The 27,027-nt window shown below is 39.7% G+C and overlaps 2 protein-coding genes across 2 annotated transcripts; both read right to left on the minus strand.

The window, feature by feature from the left end:
* Nucleotides 1-463: 463 nt before the first annotated feature.
* On the minus strand, nt 464-3,673 carry LOC105053152 (flavonoid 3',5'-hydroxylase). The gene is given in 6 exon segments (XM_073245036.1): nt 464-654; nt 777-1,408; nt 2,659-2,805; nt 2,808-2,884; nt 2,887-2,994; nt 2,997-3,673. Coding segments are annotated over 5 exon segments (1,485 nt in total). The 5' UTR covers nt 3,523-3,673; the 3' UTR covers nt 464-654; nt 777-781.
* Nucleotides 3,674-5,035: 1,362 nt separating this feature from the next.
* Nucleotides 5,036-25,087, minus strand: LOC140851982 (flavonoid 3',5'-hydroxylase-like). The gene is made up of 3 exons (XM_073244506.1): nt 24,933-25,087; nt 8,285-9,236; nt 5,036-5,717 (listed from the first exon to the last, which is right to left on the minus strand). The coding sequence occupies exons 1-3, from the start codon at nt 25,085-25,087 to the stop codon at nt 5,589-5,591; spliced, it is 1,236 nt and encodes a 411-aa protein (XP_073100607.1). The 3' UTR covers nt 5,036-5,588.
* Between the last annotated feature and the right edge of the window lie 1,940 nt (nt 25,088-27,027).

The raw sequence follows: 27,027 nt of genomic DNA on the forward strand, positions 1-27,027 counted from the left end.
AGACTTCTAGCAGCAGAATAAAAATCTCTCACCAGAAATCCTAAAATTGCTGCTAAATAGTTATAGCAAGTGTGGCAAAAATGAAAAAATCCTTTTTGGCCATTGTCATCAAAATTTTGGTATTGCAATTCACTGGATTTTTTTTTTATGGCTATAAGTCTACATATTCTTTTAGCACTAATTATTCTTTCCACGATATGCAATTTACTGATCAAAACCCATTTTCATGGCTATGAAGCTACATGGAAATAGGTCACTCACTAGACAATGTCTACTCTTTCATGAACACATTTTCCCTCCCAATGCATGTGCTAAACAATGGTTGCACCAACCATGAATACGGAGATTAACATTCCAAAAACAAGATAATGATGACTATGAAGATCATAAAAGGTTTGATGTTCTGTAAATTTGTGATGACCATCATATATCATCCACGCATATCATTGCTCTAAGGATATGATTCAGAAGGAAATAGATTATGAGATAGCTCCATACTTATACAAGAGACCATACATCATATTGTAGCAGTCAAACATATCACAACATATCCATGCAGCTTGACATATAAGGCTGCACGTACGCATTTCATATTGATAATACCAAGCCATACTCGACACCGGGAAGACCATTATAAGAGTAAAGATCAAATACCTGGATGAGAAAGATGACGAGTTAATGTTACATTAGCAATTAGCTTGACTCAAGAAAATGCTTATATTATGGATTAGATATTGCAATGAAGAACTCAGATTAATTAAATGACAATGTTATACCTTTGTCAAACGTATGCAGTAGGTGCTAGACGAGGGCTCGCCAAAGCAATAAGAGGCACATTCTTCTGAAGCACAAGGCCCGGTGCCTCTTCCATGTCAAGCTCCTCTCCATCAGGTATCATCCAATCAAAAGAGTGCAACAATGTGCCTAAGAGGTACTGCACAAAGAGGATCCCCACACTTTTACCAACACAAATCCTTCTTCCACCTCCAAATGGCATTAGCTCAAAGTCAGTGCCTTGTAGGTCTATATTGGCACCCTTACCACTTAAGAACCTATCAGGATTGAACTCAAGGGGGTTCTCCCATATGTCAGGGTCCCTCCCAATGGCCCAAATATTGACCAAGAGCCTGGTTCCTTCAGGGATGTAGAAACCATCAACTTTGCATGCTTGGTTGGATAAGTGTGGGAGGCTCAGAGGTGTAGAAGGGTGCATTCGAAGTGCTTCTTTGCATATTGCTTGAAGGTATGGAAGCTTCGGTATGTCGGATTCTTCAAGCTTGCGGTCTCTACCGATTACATTGTCTAATTCGAGTTGTGCACGCTTGAGGATGGAACGGTTCTTCAACAATTCAGCAAATGCCCATTCGATCGAAACCGAGGACGTGTCTGTTCCAGCAATGAACATATCCTGATGTACGTAAAATAAGGTGCATAATTAAGTTTTTCCATAAGAATGCTCAGTTGCAAATATCATAAATATCTCTGGCAAGACTTGGATGACATAATTATGCATCTATCAAAAACAGTTGTCCTTAAGCGTTCTTTGGATTTTTTTTGGTTTTTTTGCGTGGCTAGATGTATTATGTTGTTTAAACTTATATATCATACTTTGGGATAGATGGAAAGTTGTCATCTTCTTCTTCTGGGCCTGTTTGCTTCTTCCTGCTTACGGCTGCAAACGGGCTGGGTTGAGCCGGGCCACTCCCCTTCTCAAGCCTAGCTTGAAATTGTTTTGGACTTCCGGCTAGGCTTAGATCCAAAAGCTTTCAGAAAATCCATGCGAATCTATCAATGGCCTTTAGCTCACCAGACCAGAAATTGGTGGCAGCAGATGCAAACTCAATTCAAAGTTCACCCATCAAACCCGAACATGACTTGTTTAAAATTAATGGTTAGTGGGGAGACAGAAGGGCTATTGGTGGTCATGTTTAGCTAACTCGGTCCTCATCAGTCCACAACTCATTGTGATGGCAATAGAGAGTGTAAATGGTCTCGCAAACTTGGTGTTGTGCATGGTTTTGGAAAGAGAAGAATAGGAAGGAAGGTGGCAAACAACGGCGTGAAGGGAGTTTGAGGACAACTAGAGGCATAGGAGGGACGGGATGATAGCGAGACGATGCTACAGTCCTAACCAATGGATCGAAAATCATATCACTACACTTCGCATTCATTCCAGTCGATGTGCTTGATAGCCCATTTTGTGGTGCCTATAATTAATTTCAGTCTACGTAACCATTTCCATATATAACGGCTTTGCACTCGATCACTAGATAGCCCTTTCAACGGGTGGTGCTTACCATACTCTTTTTTCAAATACCCCTTTCCATTCGTCATCCTGTTCGATGCATTCAAACTCGAGATGCAGGGATGCATGGCTCTGATATTAAATGTTACAACCCTCAAGGATACATCGAAAAATCTAGATCCCAGAAGTGCACTAGGCTTAAGTACCAAGGCTAAAGAAAATACTATGAATTTTTTGTATGCAAGCATTTTAGAGATACTGTGTTATATTCACCGAGACTGACACCATCTAATTTAAATCTAAAGATGCCCTTGATTGAAATGCCTCACGTGGAATACGGAAACAACCCAAACTAGAGAGGATGAGGATCCCATGGGCAGTCCAAAAGAATGAAGACAGAATTATGCACATACCAAAACGAGTCCCTTGATGTTGGCATCAAACGGCACCACCTCACCCTCCGAGCTCTTGCTATTGGCCAACAGATGATCCAGGAAGTCCGGCGTTCCCTCCCGCTGGCCCGCCGCATCCTGATGCTCTCTCAGCATTCCGGTCATCAGCTCGTGTCGAACCTCTTATGCAGCCTCTTCACGCCACGCTCGATCCCCTGCACGTCCACCCACTTAATGCACGGTATGAGTCCGCTACGTTGACCAATCCCGACACCCTCATCAACTCCAAGACCAGCCTCTTGAACTCGCTCGACTCGGCCCCCTCCAAGTCGAACACCCGCCGGCTCAGTATCGCGAGCCCAATGCATTAGCCAGAGCGACCATTGCAACATCCTGGACCCGCACCGGCTCGCCGAGGCGGCTCAGGTCGAGGATGGACCGGACCATCCGGTCCACCTCGGACCGGCGGGTTGGGGCCCACTTGGAGAGGGCGCCGGGGCCCAGGAGGTGGACGCTGGCTTCCAGCGAGGGCCGTAGCTGGCGAAGGAAGATGAGATCGGCGTTGAGGGGACGATCGGCGAAGGGGAGGTCGAGGGTGTGGAGGAAGACGCGGGCGGTGGCCGGGGAGGAGGTGACGGCGAAGCCGAGGGCGCCGAGCTTGAGGTACATGATGGGGCCGTGGTGCTTGGCGAGAGTGGTGAGGACGGCGTGGGGGAGGGGGCCGAGGAGGGGGAGAGCGCCCAGGAGAGGTCAACCACTGGGGCCAGGAGGAAGTGGGGCAAGGAGGCGGCGGTGGCGGTAGACGAGGAAGAGGAGGAGGAGGCGGACGAAGAGGGTGGTAGCAGCGAGTGAGAGGGTGGCGATGGACATGGTGAGTGCGGTCATGTGAACTTGGAGGAAGAAAAAGCAAGAATATAATGGCCCAATAACCAGGGTATGTTGGTTTTAGGGAGCCCGCTCCCCCTTTTATTTATTTATTTATTTAGAGAGAAAAAGAACTTACCAGAACCTATATTATTCAAGGCAACATTTAGATAGGAAATAATTCATTTATATCTTTTATATATTAAAAAATAATTTGAAAATATATTATTTATATTTTTTGTATTATGTAAAATATTATTATATATTATATTATTATTATAAGAATTAAATATATATTATAAATAAAATAAAAAATTATTTTTTCGATTGATAAAAAAATAACTTATCTATCTCTTAGATAGATATGATTTTTTTTATTTTATTAATAAATATTATTATTAAAAAATAATTTATCTATTTAAAAAATATGAAAATATGAATAAATTGATTAATAAAAAAATTAATTAATTTTTTTATAATATTTATTAGTCAAAAAATAAATCCTAAATGGTACCATCTTATCACGTAAGATAGAGATAAATTTATAAAAAAATCGATACATCAATCATCTCTGATTCTTCATAAAATGCTAATCATGGCTAACAATGATTTATTTTCTACTAAATCTTAATGGTGGTTAGCATTTAATAGAAAATCAAAAATTATTAATGCGTCAATTTTTTATAGATTTGCCAATATCCTACGTACCAATCAAAAAAACACATCCGTAATCTGCATGATTGGCCAACAGTGGCTCAACATCACCACTTGCAGCATGGACGCCATCTGCCTGAGCACCGTCTTCATCCTTGAAGGCTAGAGCGGACGGATGTTTGGGGGCCAAGTGGTTGTCCATTGAGATGGTGATGACGTTAGCTTTGGCCCCAGTCCGGAGTTGTATCTTTAATTATGCGACAGAATGGTTGATTTTTTTTCACGATCTCTTGTATTTTGTATAACTTTCAACAATTTGACCATCTACAGTACATCCCTTCGATCTTCTCGTGCCGTTATCGTTGAGTACACGACGACCTACACCAAGACCACCACGAGGGGCCTTTCTGGAAGATCCACAACGACAACGCGTGCCGCTACTTTGAATAGTTTTGGGCGCCTTTGCATGATACGTTGGAAAATTTTTTGTACACATGCATGGTGTAGAAAAAATATGCTGCTGCATCTGATTGGCCATGTAATCATTATTTTTTAATATATATTTAATATTTATAATTTTATTTTTTTATTTAAAATTTTAGATGATAAAAATATTTTTTTTTAAAAAAAATTATGACATCCTGTATTAAAATTATGATTTTCTACACGGGATGTTATAATTTTTTCTCGTGATGTCATAAAGAGAGAAGTATATTTTCATCATTTAAAAATTATATAAATTTTTAAATGATTAAAATATTTCTATCAAAATTATAACATCTTATAAAAAAATTATGATATTCTGTGTAGAAAATTATAATTTTATACAGGATGTCATAATAGGCATTTTCGTCATTCAAAATTTCAAACAAAAAAATAAAATTATTAAATGTGTATTAAAAAGTGATGGTTATGTGGTCCAATCAAATATGATGGTGTATTTTTTTTACACCCGCATGCAATATACAAAAAATTTTTCATGATATATTAATCATTTCTCATCATTAACCTAGAGTTCTCCGGCTTTTTGTCAGGTGGTAATTGGGGATAGGATCCTGTTGCCAAAGCCATTAGTAGAGCTTGCTTGGAGGCAGGCTATCGTAATTCGTAACCTAGCACCGCCCGTGGTCAGCTGCCAAATGCCTAACGAAGTCCAACTTCGTCATTTCAAATCATCTGAATACACTTTTACTCAATAAAAAAAAAAAATCTAAATATACTTTTTTTTGATAAAGAATATCTAAATAAACTTCAATAAGAATCTTCGGTCAAAATGAGAGGGATGAGGAAGTCGAGCACGTTTTTACCACAAAAAAGGGAGGAAGTTGAGCACGTGGTTACCAAAAAAAAGGAGGAAGTTGAGCACGTGAGTTCGGAAATATTTTTTGTGGATTATGGTTTGAGGGGGTAGGTGGGGAAGGGTAGAGGGGATTTCAGAGTGAGGGGGGATCGATGGGATGGGATCGGATATTTAAAAACAATATCCCTGCGGACCAGTAATTATACAATCGGTCGATAGGGACTTCTCCTTGCAGCGGTGTTGGACCGGTAGTTATACACGCCTGGTAGATTTCATATTTAGACTTCACATATTGTAATAGTCAAACCTAGACTACAATAACCACCAAAAATAATAATAATAACCACCGGAATTCTAGCATACAAAAAAAGCAGAGTCTTTGGAAATAAAAAATTATAGTAGCATCATTAAATTCGGACAAAAAACATTTTGATCCTAAAATTTTTAATATTTTTAATTATCCTTTATAATTTAATTTTTTGTTGCAACACGATCCAACTATCCATTTAGGTATTGATGCCATTAACAAAGTGAAATAAAAAAAATAAAATACCCATGATCTCTTAGAGGTATATATAATCCAAAAGTGGATACCATCATAACATCTCTATTTTGGTCACAGCATTAGGAAAGCTATATATATATTATCTTAGCCAAATACTTTCAAAGAACATCGTGGCAAGAAGAAACAATTCAAAAAAAAAAAATTATATCATCATGAATTAGGACAAAATTGAATAATATTGAAGGACAAATAAAAGGAAGAAACATTTAGATGATCAAAAAAAATTGAAAAAAAATCAAAATAAAAAAATCAAAATAATCTATTATTGGATCACCTACTAGTCGCTTTGAGATATATGTAGGTAGACGAATGATGAAGTTCAAAGTATTTTAAGATCTATGCAATGAGTGAATGGATTCTTGTCAATGAATTCACACAATTGATTAGGGAGGGGGTACATGAGAATCAACGGAAGCTGGAGCTAAGCCAGCAAAAGATGGATCCTTTTCGGAAGTTGAAGCTCGGACAATAAGAGGCTAGAGCCCTCAACCTCGAATATAGATAATCTGAAGAGGAGGTGAGGATCGAGGGCAAGGATAAGACAAGAGGACCAGGGCATGAGGGAGAAGGGAAGGTAGTGATGGACAGCAAAGTGGAGGATTTGGGGCAACGATAGTCAAAGCTCAATGATAGATGTTGAAACCATCGATGTTAGATATGGTGAAGGAGAATCAGCTAGGGAGGAAGTGAGGATCAAAGGTGAGGGCAAGGGAGGAGGGCTTGGGCATGGGAGAGAAGAGAAAGTGGTGGTGGGCAGCAAAGTAGAGGACCTAACGTGACAACAATCAGAGCTCGTCAATAAAAGGTTGGAGCCCCTCAACCTCGGACATGGCAAAGAAGAAGAGAGGTGGGAGGAGGAGATCTGGAGGTAGGGTTTTGAAGACAAGGAGAGGGAGAAAAAGGAAACGATAGGAGAGAGGAAAATTAAACAGGGGCAAGGATGTTGAGGGGGACCTTAGCCCATGTCTTCTAATCCTCTCGAAGCTTAAGGGAGGCCTTCATGGCATCCTTCAGTTTTACCCTCTGCTTCAAGTGCTAAACAAAGAGATTGGACTAATAGCATTTTCCATTCAATTAAAATAAAACAAGAAAGAGGTTTTGAAATGTGGACTATGATCACGGTCGAGGGTATGAAGTTAGGTGTTAGTATTGGAATGAAGGGAGGCAACGGTGAAAGGACAAGCAAGGGAGTAGAGAAGATTCTCCAGGAGGTTGGAAATAGGAGCCCTAATGGTGGTGATCATGGTAGCCATGGTGTTGTTGAAATTAATGAATGGATAGCTAGTGATGACTTGGAGATCACGATAAACTTAGCGTAAGACTGAAACCGAATCGGATACTGATCGGATATTAATATATCCATATATAAACATATTTATTTTATCTAATGAATATAAATACGGATATATAGTTATTAGTTGGATATGAAAATTTATATTCATATTTGTCTTAAATAGATACGAATACTAATCGGATACTAGAAGTATAAAAATAAGTATAATAGAGATCGGATAATTAAATTTTATGATCACAGAATCAAAAATATTACTTAATAGATGATAAATTAAATTAGTAGTATGTTGATATATTTGTATATGTCTTAAAAAAATTAATGAATATTTTATAAATTAAATAAAATTATAAATAAAATTAGATATTCAAATATGGATTAGATAGTTGCTAATCCATATTCATATCTTTTTTTTTTTAATAGATATAGACACAGATATAGATATTAATCGGATTTCGAATTTTTATTCATTTTCGGATAGATTCAGATGTAAAAATAGATCCGGATGGAATCCACTTTCACCCCTAACTCAATGGATGAACAATTGATTCTAAAATAATGAGAAGGTAATTTCAAAAATAGGAAGTCTGTTAAGTTATCAAATGATGATCATGTGAGAATAATTTCTAATAATGATAGGCAGCTAGACTATATTACAGTAAAAAAAAAAAAAAAGTTATAATAGTTAATTAAAAGGCCAAAGTGTTTTTTTGTCTAATCAGAAAGGGTGCAGCTATAATTTATCTAAAACGAAATATCATATCTTAACTGCATCCTATTATTTGGATGCGGTGTGGATCTATCTGTCAGCTAAATGCCCTGAACATGCTATGCATGATTTTTGAAGTTGGAGGTAAATGACATCTAGATGCACTTGGACTTATAAATACTACCCCGAACCTGAGGGAACGAGTATCCCAACCTTTGAATGGCAATAGAAAGCAGATTGATGACAAGAGAATTGCGTACATACCAAAACGAGTCCCTTGATGTTCGTATCAGACACCCCCACCTCACTTTCCGAGCTCTTGCTACTGGCCAGGAGATAATCCACGAAGTCCGGCCTTCCCTCCCGCTCGCCCGCCGTGTCGGCGTGCTCCCTCAGCATCCGAGTCATCAGCGCGTCGAACCTTGCGTGCAGACTCTTCAACCGACGGTCGATCCCCTGCACGTCCAGCCACTTAATGGACGGTATGAAGTCCCCTAGGTTGGCCATCCCCGACAGCTTCATCCACTCCGAGACCACCCTCTTGAACTCGCTCGACTCGGCCCCGTACGAGTCGAACACCCGCCGGCTCAGCATCGCGAGCCCCAGCATATTAGCCAGAGCGACCATCGCCGCTTCCTGGACCCGGACCGGCTCGCCGAGACGGCTCAGGTCGAGGACGGACCGGACCATGAGGGCCGACTCGGAAAGACGGGCCGGGGCCCACTGGACCAGGGGGCGCGGGCCGAGGAGGTGGGTGATGGAGAGACGGCGGAGGAGCTTCCATAGCGGGCCGTAGTCGGCGGAGACGAGGTCCTGGCCGCCGTAGGAGATGTGGCGGGCGGCGGCGTTGAGGGGGCGGTCGGCGAAAAGGAGGTCGTGGGTGTGGAGGAAGGCGCGGGCGCGGCGGGGGAGGAGGCGACGGCGAAGCCGCTGGTGCCGAGCTTGAGGTACATGATGGAGCCGTAGCGCTTGGCGAGGGAGGCGAGGGCGGCGTGGGGGAGGGGGCGGAGGAGGGGGAGAACGCCGAGGAGGGGCCAGCCACGGGGGCCCGGCGGGAGCGGGAGGTTCAGTGCGGCATGGAGGCGGTGGCGACCGCGGATGAGAAAGAGGAGGAGGAGGAGGAGGAGGAGGGGAGGAAGATGGTGGTGGCAGCGAGGGAGAGGGTGGCGATGGACATGGTGACGGTAGAGTATTGTGAGCCGTGCTGGTAGAGGAGCTTTCGGGGGGGAAGAAAACGAGTTAGGAAATTGGTAACCCAGCGCTGAGGCTGTTGACCTTTAGTGGCTATAATAATATTTTTCATCTATAGAGTCGTGTCCTTTGGAACTTGAAACAAAGCAAAAACAGGAACAAGGGAAAAAATGTTAGCGGATTGCTGGAACGTAGAAAAATACTCACCATCCTTCTCTTCGTCTTCTCATCCAGATTTGTGGTTAGATATTGAACTTCTATATGGTCGTTGAAGCTTGGAAGTATAGTAACAATGAAAGGATTCCATTTCATAAAAAAACAATGAAAGCGTTATGGGAGGATGCCACCCGACCTCACCATTTTTTTTTCGTGGACCACCATCGGGCACCCACTTCGATTTCCCTGAAATGAGAATCGGGCGGCTATAAAGGGATCAACCCATCTTCTCGATCGTCGGACGGTGATTTGGTTGGGTTCATACCAACTCCATGGTTAGATTTGAGCCGACAACTCACAGATGAATCCGAGGTATTAAACTGTTTCAAGGGATAACACGGGTTAACCGGAACTCCTTCAAATCAATGGCAGTTACAAGGGAATATGGTACATGAGTAAATATCACTTACTGTCCACTATCCACAATCATATTGTGAGACTTAAATCTCCATAGCGGTTACCGATAATAAAATAAATACTTCTCCTTTTCTCTATAAAATGACGCACATAGAATCCTCTGATAACTCTCTAAAACCTGAAAAATCAGAAACATCTAATCACTTTTTTTTTCTTATTTTTTTAAAACTCTAACTAACTCAAGCATTGGAAAATCCTCACTAAAAAATTTCGATGACTGAATTTTTTTTTCAGATCTAGAGCCGTCAATCATCCTCAAATCTCTGCCGTCAACCATCGAGCTCTAGATCGATCTTGCACTGACCTAAGCCACTTTTGCTTCATATCGAAGCCTTGCGGTAATAAATTGGTGTTAGAGAAAGGACTTTTGATTTAATAATAGAGGAAAGAGAACCATGGTGAAGATCAAGTATACAACAATTCAGCCGCTTCCTACCAACAATCATCTCGGCATAGCTTGGGTGGTGCCATGTAAGAGTCCACCCAGAGGGACCTGTGCAGCCATCTATGTCGGTAGACCCATAACGATTTGATGACTTGGTCCATCAAGTCCAGGCTTCGACCAATGCCATGCAGCTAGTAAAAGACATGGGCCAGTCCATCGGGCCTGAGGCTAAATGGGTCGGGCCTAGCACAGCCCATTACTAAACGAGCCTTGTGCCAGGCACGGCACGATTAGCCTCAGGCTCCAGCTCGACATGCCCTAGGCCCGGTGGGTGGCGACCGTGCTTGCCATTCCGTCGGCCTATAACGGTCAAAAATGGCTATTTTTGAAGTTTTTACCTTTTTACCCCTCCAAATAGCTATAAAATGGATATTTTGAGGGGTATTTGGGAAAAAAATTATGAATTCTATAAATAGTCCCCTCCTCTCCCATTCTCACCACACCAAATTTACTCTTCTCTCCTTCCATACTACTACTATTTTTTTTTCTAGCAATATTACAAATGTTCTAGCAATTTAATTTTTAGTTTGTATTTAGTAAGCCTTCAAATGCTACACAAAAGGAGGTTCTTGTTGTGGAGCACAAAGGAAGTCCTTGTCGAGGAGTATAAAGAAAGCTCATAAATCTCGGTTCCGGCTCTATTCAATTTCTCCATCTCTACTCAATTCCTCCACCTTTGGTTAGTTTTTATTTTTTGATCCATAAATTTAGAAATGGCATCTTATGATGAGAGCCATTTTGACATTCTTCCTATTTTCGAGGAAGAGAAAACTAATCTCGTTGCTTCTACTTCCTCTGAAACTAGTCAATATCAAACCTCTTCCCGTAAGAGGACTAGTACAGTTTGGGAGATTTTGAAAAAAATTTTGTTGACAGAATTTGGCAAGCAAAATATAAAAAATGTGTCAAATTTTATAGTTATGCCAATAGCGTGAGAACTGCCATTTGAGGACACATCAAAAGAATCATGGGATGAGTAACTCTCGTCTCCAAAATATCCTCAATGTACAAGGGGGATCTCTGATAGCAGAGAGAGGGTCTTGAAGGAGTTCAGTGAGAGTAGAGACAAGCTAGTATAATTTTACCTATTTTTTTTATTAATTATATTAAATTTTTTTATTATTGAGATGAGTCACCTCTATAATTTTTTTTTTTCTCTCCCTCCTCACTGTATTTTGGAGGTCGGTCTAGCCTCCTTCCCTCCCTGTGCCATTTTGATATTTATTAATAAATTGATAGGGGTCCATACCAAACCCTCTATCTAACAAAGTAGCTTTATATTTAAATCCCTAGTCTCCAACTTTTTTTTAATTTATTCATGCATATTTTTTTATAAATTTAAAAAAATCCTAAACAGGCATACCATGGCATGGCCCGTTTCAAGGAGACTGGGCTGGCACGCAGGCCGTACTACACCTGGCCCATGGGTTGTGCCGGCTAGGCTCTTATGGGCCATGCGGGCCGGGCTACGGCCAAAAAACCCTAGCCCAACCCGGCCCCCCTCTTATGGCCATGCCAGGCATGGCCCGTCTCGTGCCGGGCCGGGCCGTGTCATGGGCAGTTGGCTTGTGTCATGGGTGGTCCGACCTGTTGTCCATCTCTATATGTAGTAGCTTCAACAAATCATCGAGTAGTGGCAACTCCAAGAACCTATTCATCAGGGGCACCCCTCGGATCTGCCATCGGAGTCTGAAGGTGGCACCCTAGGGTCCACATCATTCTGCCCCGCCACACAATGATCACCATTCCATCAAGGCTCAAAAAAGGAGCAGTGATGCCAGTGCTTGCTAACTTCCTCTGATAGTGATTCAACCCCAGGCTACTCTCCATGCCCTGAGAAATCTCGTCGAGAGGAGGATTTTGAGAAGAAAGTTTGAGAGATTGAGCATCGTTTAGGTGAAGTGCAAATAGGGAGCCAGGAGAATGACGACAATCTCGGCTTCAACTCTGGCCTCCCTTTTCTCACATCATTCTATAAAAATCAATATCAGATCAATTCAAGATGCTGTAGATAGTGCCTTATGATGGCTCTTCGAATCCCTTTACTACTTGGAGGGCTACAAGACCCTCATGATGCTTCGAACATCCTCCTCTTCTCGATTTTTCAGCCATTCTTAAGAAGGCGGCATGAATGTAGTACTCCAAACTTTAATCAAAATCTATTTATTCATTTAAACAGATCGGAAGACTATTTATCATCCACTTCAGCAATAAATGAGCCCAACCAAAAAACTCTGACGGTCTCTTCTTAATTAGTAGGAAGAGGGTGAATCTTTATGCAATTATGTGGCATATTTTAATGCAGCCATATTAAAAGTGTGTAACTCAATGAATCGATGGTGATGTCGGTGCTCAAGCAAGGACTTCAAAATAAGCATCTCATCTTCTCCTTGAAAAATATTTTTGAGGGCTTGCACCGATATACTAGTGCGGGTTTGGAATATATATAGGTAAAAGAGGCCCGAATCGCACACAAACAAGTTGATGGAGGAAGGACTCTCAACAAAAAGTAGAAATGGGAGGACCCGCATATGATCGAGTTGAAGGATAATCCTTCTGACTAGTAAAAAATCTTCAATCAAGGAGTCCACCTTGGCAGTTTAACAATTATGCTCTTCTGACTGCCCCCGAGCCCAAATCTTGATGGAGATCTTAGGCTGGAGGTATCTCCATCAACCTCTATCGATGAAGTCTCCATCCACAAGAAGGAACAACAAAAGTACTACCACTTTCATAAAGATTATAACCATGATATCAAGGACTATCTCCAATGAAAGATGAAATCAAAGATATAGTTTGAAGAGGCTACCTCGAGAAGTATGCTCAAGAACCTGAGAAGTATGTGAACAAGAAGCCACCTCGACCCCAGCTCGATGAAAAAATAACAACAACTGACCAATGGTTGGTGTCATCAATATGATCTTAGACTTCGATAGTGGTAGGTGGGTAAAAGATCGAATTGAGGTCGAAGAGACAGCGGACCAGAGAGATTGTTTTTTTTTTTTATGATGATATTCGAGGAGTTAAAACTTTTCATGATGATGCTGTGTTGTATCAATAATGATAACTGATTATGATGTATAAAGAATTTTGATAGATAATAGAAGCTTGGCAACGTATTGTTTTATGATGCATTTCGACGAATGAGATTGGACCGATCAACTAAATAAAGTCAATACCACTTGGTTAAATTCTCTATGGATTTATAGTGGTTAAAAGGAAAATCACTCTACCATTCAGCTCACTTTTCTTGTCATTTATGTGCCTTTGGCTTACAACGCAACTCCTAGATGCCCCAGGCTGAATATGCTTTGAGCAATTGTTTCCATATATCATATGCTCATCAAATTCCTAACTCGAATGGGGTGGGAGAGATCCGAGGATATCAGATGCTCACTCGATAATGTTTCTCGCAACCATAAAAAAAATGACCGATAGAGACTCTACCAATCGAAGATCATAGAGACAAGTCAGAAGAATCCCGAGGAGAATCGATTGAGCAACTTATTATAGTCCCCTTCAGAGAAGATCCAAACCGAATGATTCGGATTGGCTCTTAGTTGACGCCCGACAATGAGGATCAACTAATGGCATTTTTATGATCTAACGAGAACATCTTCGTCTAGTCGGCATCCGACATATCAGGTATCCCTTTTGACATAATTATCTATAGGTTAAATGTGAATCTAGATCACAGACCAGTGCGACAGAAAAAGAGAAGCTTCACCTTGGAGCGACAATGAGCAATTGGAGAAGAAGTTGACAAACTCCTAACAGCAAGATTCATCCAAGAAGCCTATTATCCAGAATGGCTTGTCAATATCGTCATAGTCAAAAAAACTAATTGCAAGTGGAGGATCTGCTTTGATTATACTGATCTCAATAGGCATATCCAAAGGATAGCTTTTCTCTTTCAAGGATCAATCAACTCATGGATGCCATCTCGGGACACCAGCTATTAAGCTTAATAGACACTTCTTGGGATATAACCAAATTTGGATAGCTTCCGAGGATAAGAAGAAGACGAGATTTATAAAGATAAAGATTTATATTGTCATAAAATGATACCTTTTAGATTAAAGAATGTAGAGCCATATATCAGCACCTCATTAACAAGATATTCAAGCATCATATCAGATGCAATATGAAAGCCTATGTCAACGATATGCTGGTGAAAAGTGTTAAGGATGATCAATATATAGTTGATCTAGAAGAAGCTTTTTACAAGTTGAGGTGGTACAAATGAAACTCAATCTGAATAAATGCAACTTCAAAATTACCTCAAAAAAATTTGTGGATTCATGATGACTCAGTAAGGGATAGAAGCTAATCCAGAGAATATCTAAGTACTGCTGGACATGAAGCACTCAAGCACTAAAAAAGATATATAGTGTCTGGCAAGTCGGGTGGTAGCTCTCAGACTATTTATTTCAACGTCGGCTAAAAATTGTCTCCCCTTCTTCAAGGTCCTGAGGCAAATAAAGATCTTCAAGTGGATAGATGAATACCAAACCACTTTCGAAGAGCTCAAACAATACCTCAAGTTCCCTCCGCTCCTCTCCAAACTGACGAAAGGTGAGAAATTACTGATATACTTGTCTACCTCACCCAATAATATTAGTTCGATCTTAGTCCAAGAAGAATAAGTACTCAAAAGTCGATCTATTATACAAGCAAAATTTTTCGAGATATGGAAACTAGGTACTCTAAGATTGAGAAGATGATTTATATGCTCATTATTTCTACACAATGTCTCTGACCATATTTTTAAGCCCATTCAGTGATCGTTCTAATTGATCAGCCTTTGAGGGCGATTTTTCAAAGATTAGACATAGCGAAATGGATAATTAAGCTCGAAGAATTTGATGGTAGCTTTTATCCTCGACCTACAATGAAAGTCCAAACCTTGACAGACTTTTTGTGGAATGTACTATTTCTGATGAGGAACCATCTTCGAAACAACTCAAAAACATGGAGAAGTGCTACGATGGGTTCTATACATCAACGGAGCCTCAAACTCACAAGGATATGGAGTTGAACTCATTCTCGCAAGCTCGGAAGGAGTTGTGATGGAATATGTTCTTTGGTTTGACTTCAAGGCTTCTAAAAATAAGGCCGAATATAAGGCCCTAATTGTTGGGTTTCACACTGTTAAAGAACTCAAAATGAAGGATCTCAAGGTCTTCACTGACTCATAATTTATCGTCAGTCAAGTCCTAGAAGAATACAAAGCTTGAGATCTCACAATGGCTAAATATTTGTAAAAACTCAAAGAGATGTTCGTGGCCTTTCAGACTTCGGAAGTCCAATAGGTATCAAGATCGGAGAACATCCGAGCTGATGCTTTGTTCACCTCACTATCTCAGGATTGTTTGATCATAATAAAAGAGTTTTCATTAAGCATCTATAAAGATGAAGTGTTGAAGAACCTACAGTATGACAGGTTGGAGATGAGCCGAGCTGGATGGACCTTATCATCGATTATTTGGTCAAGGGTGACCTACCAGCCGATCCCATCAAGGCTCGTAGGGTCAAGCGTCAAGCTCCATAGTATATCCATTTCGAAGGAAGGCTTTACAAGAAGTTATTTTTACAACCTCTGTTCCATTGCCTATGCCCATCCAAGGCAGATTATACTCTTCGAGAGGTTCATAAGAGAATTTGCAACAACCACTTAGGAGGCAGATCCCTAGCCTACAAAATCATTCGACAAGGATATTATGGGCCGACCCTACAATAAGATGTAACTAAATTTGTCAGAAAGTGTGAACAGTACCAAAGATGTGCCCACATTGAACGAAGGCCGACTGCTCAGCTTACGTCGATCACAATATCCTGGCCTTTTGCTGTATAAGGAATTGACATCCTCGGACCATTTCTATAAGTGATTGATCAAAAAAAATTCTTAATCATCGTGATTGATTATTTTATCAAGTAGGTTGAACCCGAGCCTTGGCACAGATTACTGGAGGAAAGGTTCAAGATTTATTTGAAAATCGATCATTTATCGATTTAGACTCTCACAAGCAATCATCACTGACAACAGATGTCAATTTGACAATACAAAGTTCAAAAATTTTTGCTTGAAACTCCAAATCGACCACAAACTCACCTCGGTTGGTCATCAGTCCAATGAGGAAGTCGAGATGATCAATCGAACAATCTTGCAAGGACTGAAGACTAAGCTCGGCAAGGCAAAGGGACTGTGAGCTGAAGAACTCTCCTATGTTCTTTGGGCATACTGGATGACACCTCAGACACCAACCGAAGAAACATCCTTCAACATTATCTTTGAAGCTGAAGTAGTTATTCTTGTCAAAATCAAAATATCATCGACTAGGGTAGAATACTACAATAAGCAAGAAAATCCTAATTAACTTCGGACGAACCTAAATCTATTGGAAGAAATAAGGAAACAAGCTCAAATCAGGATGGCTTCATATTAACAATGGATAGCCTACTACTATAATACTCAAGTCAAAGCAAAGTGCTCCGATCAGACGACCTCATCCTTCGACAAGCCGAAATGTCTAAACCTACAGAATAGAGCAAATTAGTCCTGAATTGAGAAGGACTCTATAGGATCACCAAGGTCATCAGATTCGAGAATTATAAAATTGAAAATATCAATGGCACCCCCCTTCCTCAGATTTAGAATACTGAGAATCTCAGAATGTATTATCGGTAAAGTCTATGATCATTCTTCTTTTCAAAATTTATACAGATTTTGCTTGAAAGTGACTAAGTCAAGCAAGGTCGGGCTTGCCCGACGAATCATCTGAATATCATCAAGGGATAATGATCGAACCTCAGTCTTTAAATGGCTATTGAACAGAAAAAATCGACTGAGGGATATTCAAATATTAGTCTGAACTCTGACGATTGAGTCGGATTGAACCGATCCCTTGGAGATATCTTGGCTCCAGTTAAGACCTCCAAATCAGTGTTTGGCTAGATACCAACGATGTGGAGATATCTTGATCCAAATTAGGACCTCCATAAGATTATACATTGAAAGCTTTTCAATCACATGTCACGTGATCAAACATGAACAATGCTATTGACTTGGCAAACTTCTCTGTCAAGAATTATCCTCAGATCAATCTTAGATAAAGTGGTCATAGTCAGAGATATGACCTCGGATAGCCATAAGCCAATCCGAATAGATAATAAAATTTACTTTGGATTTTTACCGAGGGTATCGACTTTGGACTACTATCCGAGATGATGATCTTTACTTCAACACTAGCTCAAATAATTAATCAAGTTAGTATATGATCAAATAACAAAAGAAAAAAGCACATCGGAATATGAAAAAGTAAAGTCCATTTCATTACTCAAAAAGTTCGTTACAAAAGATCAAAAGCAAAAATACAAGTCAAAGATCTTCAACGTCCGTGGCTGAGGCCTTAGCAGCTTGCTTGGCCATGACTTCAGTAATGGAAATGACTGCAGCAATGGTGTCCTCAACCTCAGGCTCGTAGTGGGTTCGGTTGCTAGCATGGTAGAGACCTCGATAGCTAGGATGGGCTGAACAATTTGATCCTCATCGACCTCGTCCTTGTTCGCTTCAGGTCGAGCCGACCAAAGTTAACTTCAGAAAACAATCGGATGACCTGAGCCTTGCAAGCCACAAATCCGTACATATACACGACCGTGGACCCCTTCACGACTTCGGCCTCAAAGTCTGGCGAAGCTTTGAAGTCATCTACAACCTTCAATTTGGCCTCGGTTGTCGCCTTTGACTTCTTGACCTCCTCCTAAGCCTCGACGAGCTTCAGCTTGTCTTCGACAACCTTGATTGCTGCCTCACCGAGCTCCAAAGCCTCCTCGAGCTTGGTAATCTTCTGCTATCACATCTCAACAACACCGTGCTCCACAACTAGGAAGCCTTCAAGTGTTCAGATTTGGCCCGAGATGCCTCCTCTTCGATCATCTTCTTGACCTCCATAGCTGCATTTTTGGCCTCCTTGGCCATGTTTTTGGCATCCTCGACCACTATCATCTAGGCCTCAGCAGCTTGAAGTTTCACCTCAAGTTTTTGCTTCAGTCGATTGAATCCAACGAATCCATCATTGAGGATAGTGATACCATGAACCAGCTGCGATAAAAAATAAGTTAGCAACCTTGGAGGCATAGGGAATAAGAAAATCGAAAAAGATAGAAGCTTGCCTTGAGGAGACCACTATGTGAGGCATTCAAGACCTCATCTGGAGGATGAGATTTTTTCTCCACCCAATCGAATGGCAATGACAACATTTTCATTAGCTCTGGGGTGAGTCAATGATTATAAAGAGTGGAGTCACCTCTCCACACCTTCTTCACCAGTGTGATGAAGTCATCCTCGGACCCAGGCGAAGAGGGCCCTGCTTCGAATCTTGCTGGCAGGATCGATACCATAGGAAAAAATGGTAGCGATGTCGACTAATATAGGATGGGGTCTGCCAAAGAGGTGATGGAGTCAGAGCTCGAACCGACTCCGGAGTAGCTGGGAGAGCTGCCCTCAACGGAAATGCGATAACAACCTCAAGCACATCGTTGATCTCCATGGGATTGGTGCTTGAGATCCCAGCCAACCGAGCAGGAGCTGGTGGGGCTGAAGGAGCCGATGAGATCGGAGGAGCTAGGTAGAAGTTGTCGACCTGAACTTTTGCTTTTTTGATAAAGATTCTCCTCCAGATGAATCCGACCTCTTCTTCAAGGCTGATTTGATTGACACCAAAGTTGATCTTATCGCTGCAAGATCGAAGAGAAAAGATCAATACAAAAGCTAGATACAAGATGACACAATCTACTTAATTAAAGGATTGATCGTACCTCGAGGAAGCATCAGGCTAATACCGATATCATAAAGGATTGATCGTACCTCGAGGAAGCATCGGGCTAATACCGACATCATAAAGTGTCTGCTTGATCACTAGTTCCTTCAACTATGGTACTTTGACATCGAGAAGAATACGATAATCCTCTTCATCCTCAGAAAAAATCAAATTCTTTTTATTTGGAGAAAGTCAAGGGTCATCATAGATCTAGTTGAAGCTCTATGGAAGATCTGAATAAATAAAAAAGAAACGGCTTTTCTAACCATAAATTGAAGAAAGAAGCCCTATGATGAATTTACATCCAAATTGAGGAGAAAAATATCACCACTTTTTCATGAGGTATTTTTTCAAGATAAATATCGTTTTGAAGAGCGAGCACCTCAGAGAGATATTGACCCAATTAAAAGAATTATGAAGATGACGATTGTCCGAATGGAGTTCAAAGTGATATGAGTAGGAAGGACTTGATAAAAATCTAAAAGACTATTGGCAAAAAAATAAAGAAGAAGACAAAGACCTACTTAGAGAGTCTTCTTGAATAGGACGACTCGACCCTCTGAAGCATTTTGAGACATCCTTCTCAACTTGAAACTTCCAGTAGGAAAGATGATGGGATGGAATACTGGAACCAAAGCCTTCTAAGATCAGCCTCAGTGATGCTTGATTCCTTGTTATCGGATCCTTAGAAATTTTCAAACCCTCACACGAGGCTCTTCAAGCCATGAGGTTCAGAGGATCAGTGCATGGATGAGGAATTAGCTTCGGTAGTTGTCCAAGGGGTGCCCTCAGATCTGGCTCGAGGGGAAGATAGTCGAAAACTCCAACCATCTCAATGACTTTCGCCTCTAACCTCACTATCAGAAGGTATTGTAGAAGCAAAAAGAAGGAAATACTACAAAAAAAAAAGACCAAAAAGGAAAAGAAACAAAAGAGATGGCCAACGCATGAAAAGACAAGAAAAGGAAAAAGGACGACCAACTAGAAAAAAGCTTGAAAAAAAAGAGGATTGTCGGAGCTAGAGAAGGCAATCGTGCTGATAGCGATGGGAATCCTCCGACGGATCTGACAGCAAAGTGATGGCAGTAAAGCTCGATTGAAAAAAGAACGAAAAAGAAAAAATGGGAGGCCTATTTATATCGTAGCTCAACGGTCCGGATCAGAGCCTTCGACCATCTGATGTCGCCACATGGCACAAATTAGAGCCGCCCAATTATACGACTCTTTGTCGCATCTCTTTGAGATCCAGCCATGTAGTCTGAACCACGAGAGATATAGCCAGACCAATCAATGCTCAATATGAGCCAAGATGTGATAGGCCCAAATGCAACCGCCAAATCTCACCTTTTTCGATTCATTATGCCATTCTGCCTTGAGCCGCCTATCCCTCATAATTACGATGTGATTCACGAAGCAATGCATAAATGGGACTCCAAAATCAATCCTCTCTATCAATTGCTCTCAATTGAATGATCCAACTTTTGGGACAGGCTAAAGATTGAGGCAAGAACATGCAAGTTGAGTGATCCATCAGGCTAAGACCAAGTTCTTATCCCGATGCTTACTACTTCCTCCGTCCGAAGTAATCACTCCAGACTCGGAAGTGACTGACAAGTATTATAGGAGGATACTGCCTAATCTTGATCTTTTCTTTACAAACTACCAGCGAGCACCCACTTCGGTTCTCCTAAAATGAGAATTAGGTAGCTACAAGGGAAGCAACCCATCTTCTCGACCATAGGACAACAACACGGTCAGGCTCATACCGACCCTATGGTCGAATTTGCACCAACGACTCATCGATGAATCCGAGATGTTAAACCATTTCAAGGGATCATATGGGCTAATGGGAACTCCCTCAAATCTCAAATGGTTACAAAAAAATGTGGCATGTAAGTAAATGCCACTTATTGCCCGCTACTCACGATCGTATTGTGGGTCTTAATTCTCCGTAGCATTTACCAATTAATAAGATAACATACTTTTCCCCTTTCTTTATAGGAGGGGCCACAAATAACCCTCTAATAAGCTTTTTGAAATTTTGAAAAATCAGAAATACCCACTCACTCACTCTCTCCCTCTCACTGATCCCAAAGTACCAGTTAACTTAAACATCAGAAGGTCCTCTAACAGAAATATTTCGATGCCCGGACTTTTTTTCAGGATTTGAGAGCCGTCAATCATCTTTAGATCTCCATCGATCACTGAGCTCCAGATCGATCCTGCGTTGACCTCAGCCACTTTTGTCCTATATTGGAGCCTTGCGGCAATAGAAAGATTCATCAGATATAGCAAAAGTCTATTTCCTTTTTCGAAGAGCAATAAAAACTTATCAGCTAATTGTATCATTATCATCGGCAGAGGAAGTAGTATTATTTAATTTATAGATGGTAAAATTATTGAGAAATAGTTGGGCGGTGCATTAGTTAACCTTGCAAAATCTTATCCAAATCTGGTAAAAATCCACCAAGGCAATATGGGTTGTAATTTTATGTTCAAAGTCTAACTCCAGACCATATTTGGTAAAAGACAGATTCAACGGATAAATAACAAACATAATTGGGCTCCAATGTGATCAAGCTGAAATCATTTTATGGCTTGAATTCCAAGGGCAAACTTGATTTGTTTATAATTATTCCGATCTCAATTACAAATATGGGCGGGCGGGTGGGTAGTAGGTTCTCTCTCTCTCTCTCTCTCTCTCTCTCTCTCTCTCTCTCTCTCTCTATATATATATATATATATATATATATATTCACTTGTTTGGCAAATTAATAGTAGCAGGACTTTGAAGAAAAATAAAATTTTTGTGCCAGATAAAAAATATTTTTAATTTAACAAAACATACTTTAAATAAATAATGCAATTATCGATCATTATTGTCTGGACTAGTTCTTTCATGCTAACAACAAATAAACATAGTTATATTAATATTTATGATTTAATTATTAGATAATTTCAATCCGGATCCTATAAAATAAATGCTATTCTAACTGTTACTATTGATGAATGATGCAAGGGGATTAAGACTTGTCGAAACCTTGGTGTCCCGAGGAAGTGGTAAGGTTCGTTCTTGCATTAGGTTAGATTGACCTTGTGGGCTTCGTAATCCTGCCGATTTTATATTTTATTCTCGTGTCTTTATAGTTTTTTTTTTATTTGTAACACGTGTCCTTATAGTTTATTCCATACGTTGGAATCATGTTTGCTTGCATTAGTAAGCAAATTTTATTGGGGAGTTAAATATATTGCAACTGTCAGGCATTACTTTCCACAACCTTTTTTTTGCAATGTTAGACGTATCAAACATTTTATAACTTTTAATAAATTAATAAAATAAGAGTTCTAATGGATTAGAGGATAAGAGAGATCAAACAAATGGATTAGAGAAGGAGCATGAATAATTTTTGTTTTTTTGTTTTTTTTTTTTTAATCTAATGAGTTGAGGATATGGATGCAGAAGGGGTCCCGAATTAAATGGAGCACAATTGGTTTGAGATATCTTGTAAAAACCAGAAGAACTAAGAACATTTTGGCAGGAAAACTTAAATTAAGAATTTCAATATTGAATAATTCTCTTTTCATTTAATAATATATATGAATGTGGATGTATATTAGCCATCATTGGTAGGTTCTTACACAAGTTTGCAGTATAATGGAATGAAGGCATTTAAAAGTATTGCAAACATTATATCATCATAAAGTCACTGGGACTGATCTTAAATGATATCTTAATTTTTTGTCTCCTAGGGTGCTAGATGTATATTTTGCCAAAATTGAAATAATAATTGCTATGCAGCTATTATTTTGTCGTAGAAATTGTTATATAATGAACATATTGCTCATTATTTCATATACCTCATTTATAATCAATATAACATTTAAAAATTTTAAAAATTTCTGGCTTAGAATATTATTTTATTTGTGAACAATGACGAAATAAAATTATATTATTATCTTACATCTATCAAAGTTATTTCCATGCAAAAATGAAAATGAATGCTTGAAGCATGTTTAGAATAACAACCTTAAAACAATTCTAGTAGGGAGATGCTACTTTATATATAGCAATGGTTATTTAAATAATAAGCACTGTGTGATAATCATTGCTCCCTTGTAGTCATTGGCTGTTATATTTTAGAAATAATGATCATTGTTTACTATTTATATTGTTTGTTTTATAAAACAATAAGTGTTTCTTGGTGAACCAGATTGCACTGCTCAACGATCATAGGCAAACATTAGCTCCCTCGAATGCTAGCAGATGAAGAGGAACTATTCCAAATAATAATTAGGGGTGTGTAAAAAAATGGATCAAACTACAAAATTGATCCAAATTGTTAATTTTGATTTGATTTGAATTGATTTTTTTTAAATTCGATTTGACTCCGATTTGAAAACTTTGAAAATCAAAAAAATCAGTTGGATTTTAATTTCAACTTAGAAAAAAGCGATTCAAACCGAACCGATTCACGAACATATGTGTACATATCAAATATAATATTATATATGAACACTATTAGTTCAATAATATTTTGTGCTTACTCCATTAATTTCTTACTTTTATATTTAGTCCATTTAGCACATCTCATAACTTATCTATTTAACGAATCATATAAATGATCCATTTAGCCCATCCCATAAATTGTCTATATAATATAAATCCAATAGCCCACAATCTGGTAAATCGAATCGATTTTGGTTCAGTTTGAATCAATTTTTCTATATAGTCGATTCAATTTTAAAAAACTGATTCAAACCGATTAAGTTAAAAAATTATTCCGAGACCGATCTAAATCAACTGTGCATACCTCTAGAAATAATATTTCCAGTATAGCCAAACATAGAAGCACTCCACGTTAAAATCATGATAGACATGCAACAATGATTTTTATATAAAAAATCAAAATTTCACGCTTGCTAAACAATAAAAACTTCTATACAGTTAAGAATATATATATTTTTTATTTAGCCATAATTCGGATAAATAATACATGATACCTACAAGTAATGCTTGTTGTAACTCTCCCTCTCTCTTTTTATTTTTAGTTAACGAAGAGGTAATGCCCCACATTCATGTGCCTGACAGTAGGGCATAAGACGTCAAGTATCAAGTTGTGCTTTGTAGGCCCATAATTAGGTCCGCAGTCAATACACAAATAACTCTACGGAAGCAGTTTTAGGAGATAACAATTGTTATAATTGCTATAACAAGCAATAATTAATGGATTCTATGGAAATCCTTTGCAGTGATATGATGATGTTTTTTGTTCTCTTAATACATAACACAACGGTCAAGCATTCCCATACAATAGATGCCTTTGAGATTTCATCCATGTTGGCCTCACATGTTGAATGACAAAAGTCACCAAAATTTTGTAACAAGTTTCTCTGATCATCGATTGCAGCATCCAGATACCACGGAACATCTCACTCAGACATCATTATTTGGAGCAATGTTCTATACTATCCTGTATTCAAATGTTGGTACTTGCAGCCGCGTTCTAGAGATATCCATATGGTGTAATTTTCAATTGGATTATATCCTCCACTGAGTCGGTAGACCAATCCGACTTCGAAGCAGCATACATAAAGATATATGGATGGTGCATTTTTCTTCTTTTCATCCATCATTATGCATATTACTTCATAGTTGGATTGATCCATCAACTAAGGGGATGGACCTCACCTGATCTAACCAATAACGAGTCTACAAATAAGCAAGATCCCTTTCAACGGTACGTACTGATGTTTCGGATCGGTTCCGTTATATGTTAGGCGTACCAACGTCACCGACACGCCGTGTCAAACAGGCGCAGGTGACCTGCACGTGCTGTCTGCAACATCCAGATCCCCGGTCCCGTGAGTCACGCCGACACGTTTCCAATTTACCCTCCCTGCCGGCGTGACGATGGTTGCCACCCCGCTTCCGTTACGCTCCGCGCCGCCAACCCCCAACCGCGTCCCGACCAGGGGCATTCTAGTCATACGAAAAATATCGGGGGCATTATGGGAAGAGAGGCCGCCATTGATTGCCCTCCGACTTTCGCCACCAAACTTCCGCAAAGGCCGAGTTATTAGCCCTGCGTACGGACGTCCTGACAGCGACTGATCCCTTTTCTCACTATATTTTTTTTCTAAAAACATATAAATAAGATTTTAAAGTTATTTTTTAAATTAAAATAATTTTTTTTTTCAAGTCCGCTTGGATTCTTGGGAAAAGAATAAGATCTACGAGAAGTGCTTCCGGATCTATTAGAATGAGGCCACGGGACAGAGATGGAGGCTAAAAATGGAAAGGAGGTTGACTCTTCCGCTTCTCTCGTCTCTGTTCCATGGCCATTGGGCCCTTTGACCTTCTTCTAGTTTACATTTCTGTTCCCAAAATGCCCACTTGGCGTTGGTCGTGGTCCTCACCACGTTACCTCGCATAAGCCAACAAATTAAAAGGTCAAAAAGCTCACAACACTGGCCCTTTTAAGCCCGGAGTATAGGGGAAGGGGGGCTAGAGGGGCATTTGGGCCATGGAGGTAAATGAGTTCCGAAATTGGCAAAGGCTACTATTCTGGTGTGCTTCATACCTCAAATTCAATAACCTGATCTAATTATTATTTGGGAGATGTATTATAATGATATAAATTTTGAATTGTGCTATGTGATGTCATAGAGCACCTTAGAGTTCTTAGATCTCGATACTATGGTTCCCATTGGTAAGTAGCTAGCATTGGAGTTATGTAATTAAAGCAAATTATCGTAAGCCTACTTTTATGTTTCATTGAGTGGGATTTAGTTTTTGAAACTTTATTGTCAATAATAAGCAGTCAATTTTGGACATTATTGATAATTATCTAATGTAGTTTGTTTGGTTAAGCATTTAACATTCGCTCTACAGTCATTCATTAACATTATTGATTAATTAGACGATCCATAATTCAAAGCATAATCACACAAGGTTGAAATATCCTTAATTCCTACATATTAAGCTGGTAACACAATGATAGGCTTGCAAGTGTGTTAATCTAGGTCATAATTCAAGTTAACTTGAATCCAAGCTAGATAAATTTGGATTCATATCTCAAGCAGATCTACCCAATCATTTCATGGGGCTCAGCTACACCCAAGTTTGGAGGCTAAATCCAATTTGTACTAAATCCAAATAAAATCTAGCAAATCTTAGGACAACCCTATCTTTTTTTTTTGTAAATTTTTTTTTGGTAACAGGACAACCCTATCTTTCAAATGCACGTGTGCTTCAGGTTCCTATTGGTGCTATCCCCACAGCAAATATCATTTTCCGTGGACATGAAACTAACTAGAATGGACAATATTACCAAAAGAAAAGAAAATAGTCCATTTAAGAAAACAACTCGCACAAGCACATGCTCGTTTAACAATGCAACAGTAGATCCGACATCCTTGGAATTGACTCAACGAGCAATTAGAATTTGGATCCCACACCCATTATTGCTGCATTAGTTTTGGTTTTAATCATGTTGTTCATCAAAGAAATGGCTTGAAATCCATCACATTTCGATCCATGGCAGGGTTGTATCTTGCGCCTTTTCTTACACAAATCCTCTATTACATTGTGCAATAGGCATTTTGAGATCTGTGTAGATGAATGGTGGCCGTTCGGAGGGATTTGAGATTTTCCACAAGGATACGATGCAATGATAGATATCATAAAAAAAAAAAAGGTTCAATCATTGTTTCATAAAAAAAAATACAGCGAAGATCTTTGGATCCAAATCTGATTGCATAAATGGACTCAATGGTGCCTGATGGGACTAGATGAGGCTCGGTGGTGGATGTTGATCCGAGAAGAGGATCCGAATCCAAAATCCGACACGGTCATAGCATGGCCCGCCTTAATGGCGCTGCAGCTGTACCAAACCAAGACAGCAAGGAGAGAGGAGGGA

Source organism: Elaeis guineensis, chromosome 10 (assembly GCF_000442705.2).
Source record: "Elaeis guineensis isolate ETL-2024a chromosome 10, EG11, whole genome shotgun sequence".
NCBI classification, from domain to species: Eukaryota; Viridiplantae; Streptophyta; class Magnoliopsida; order Arecales; family Arecaceae; genus Elaeis; species Elaeis guineensis.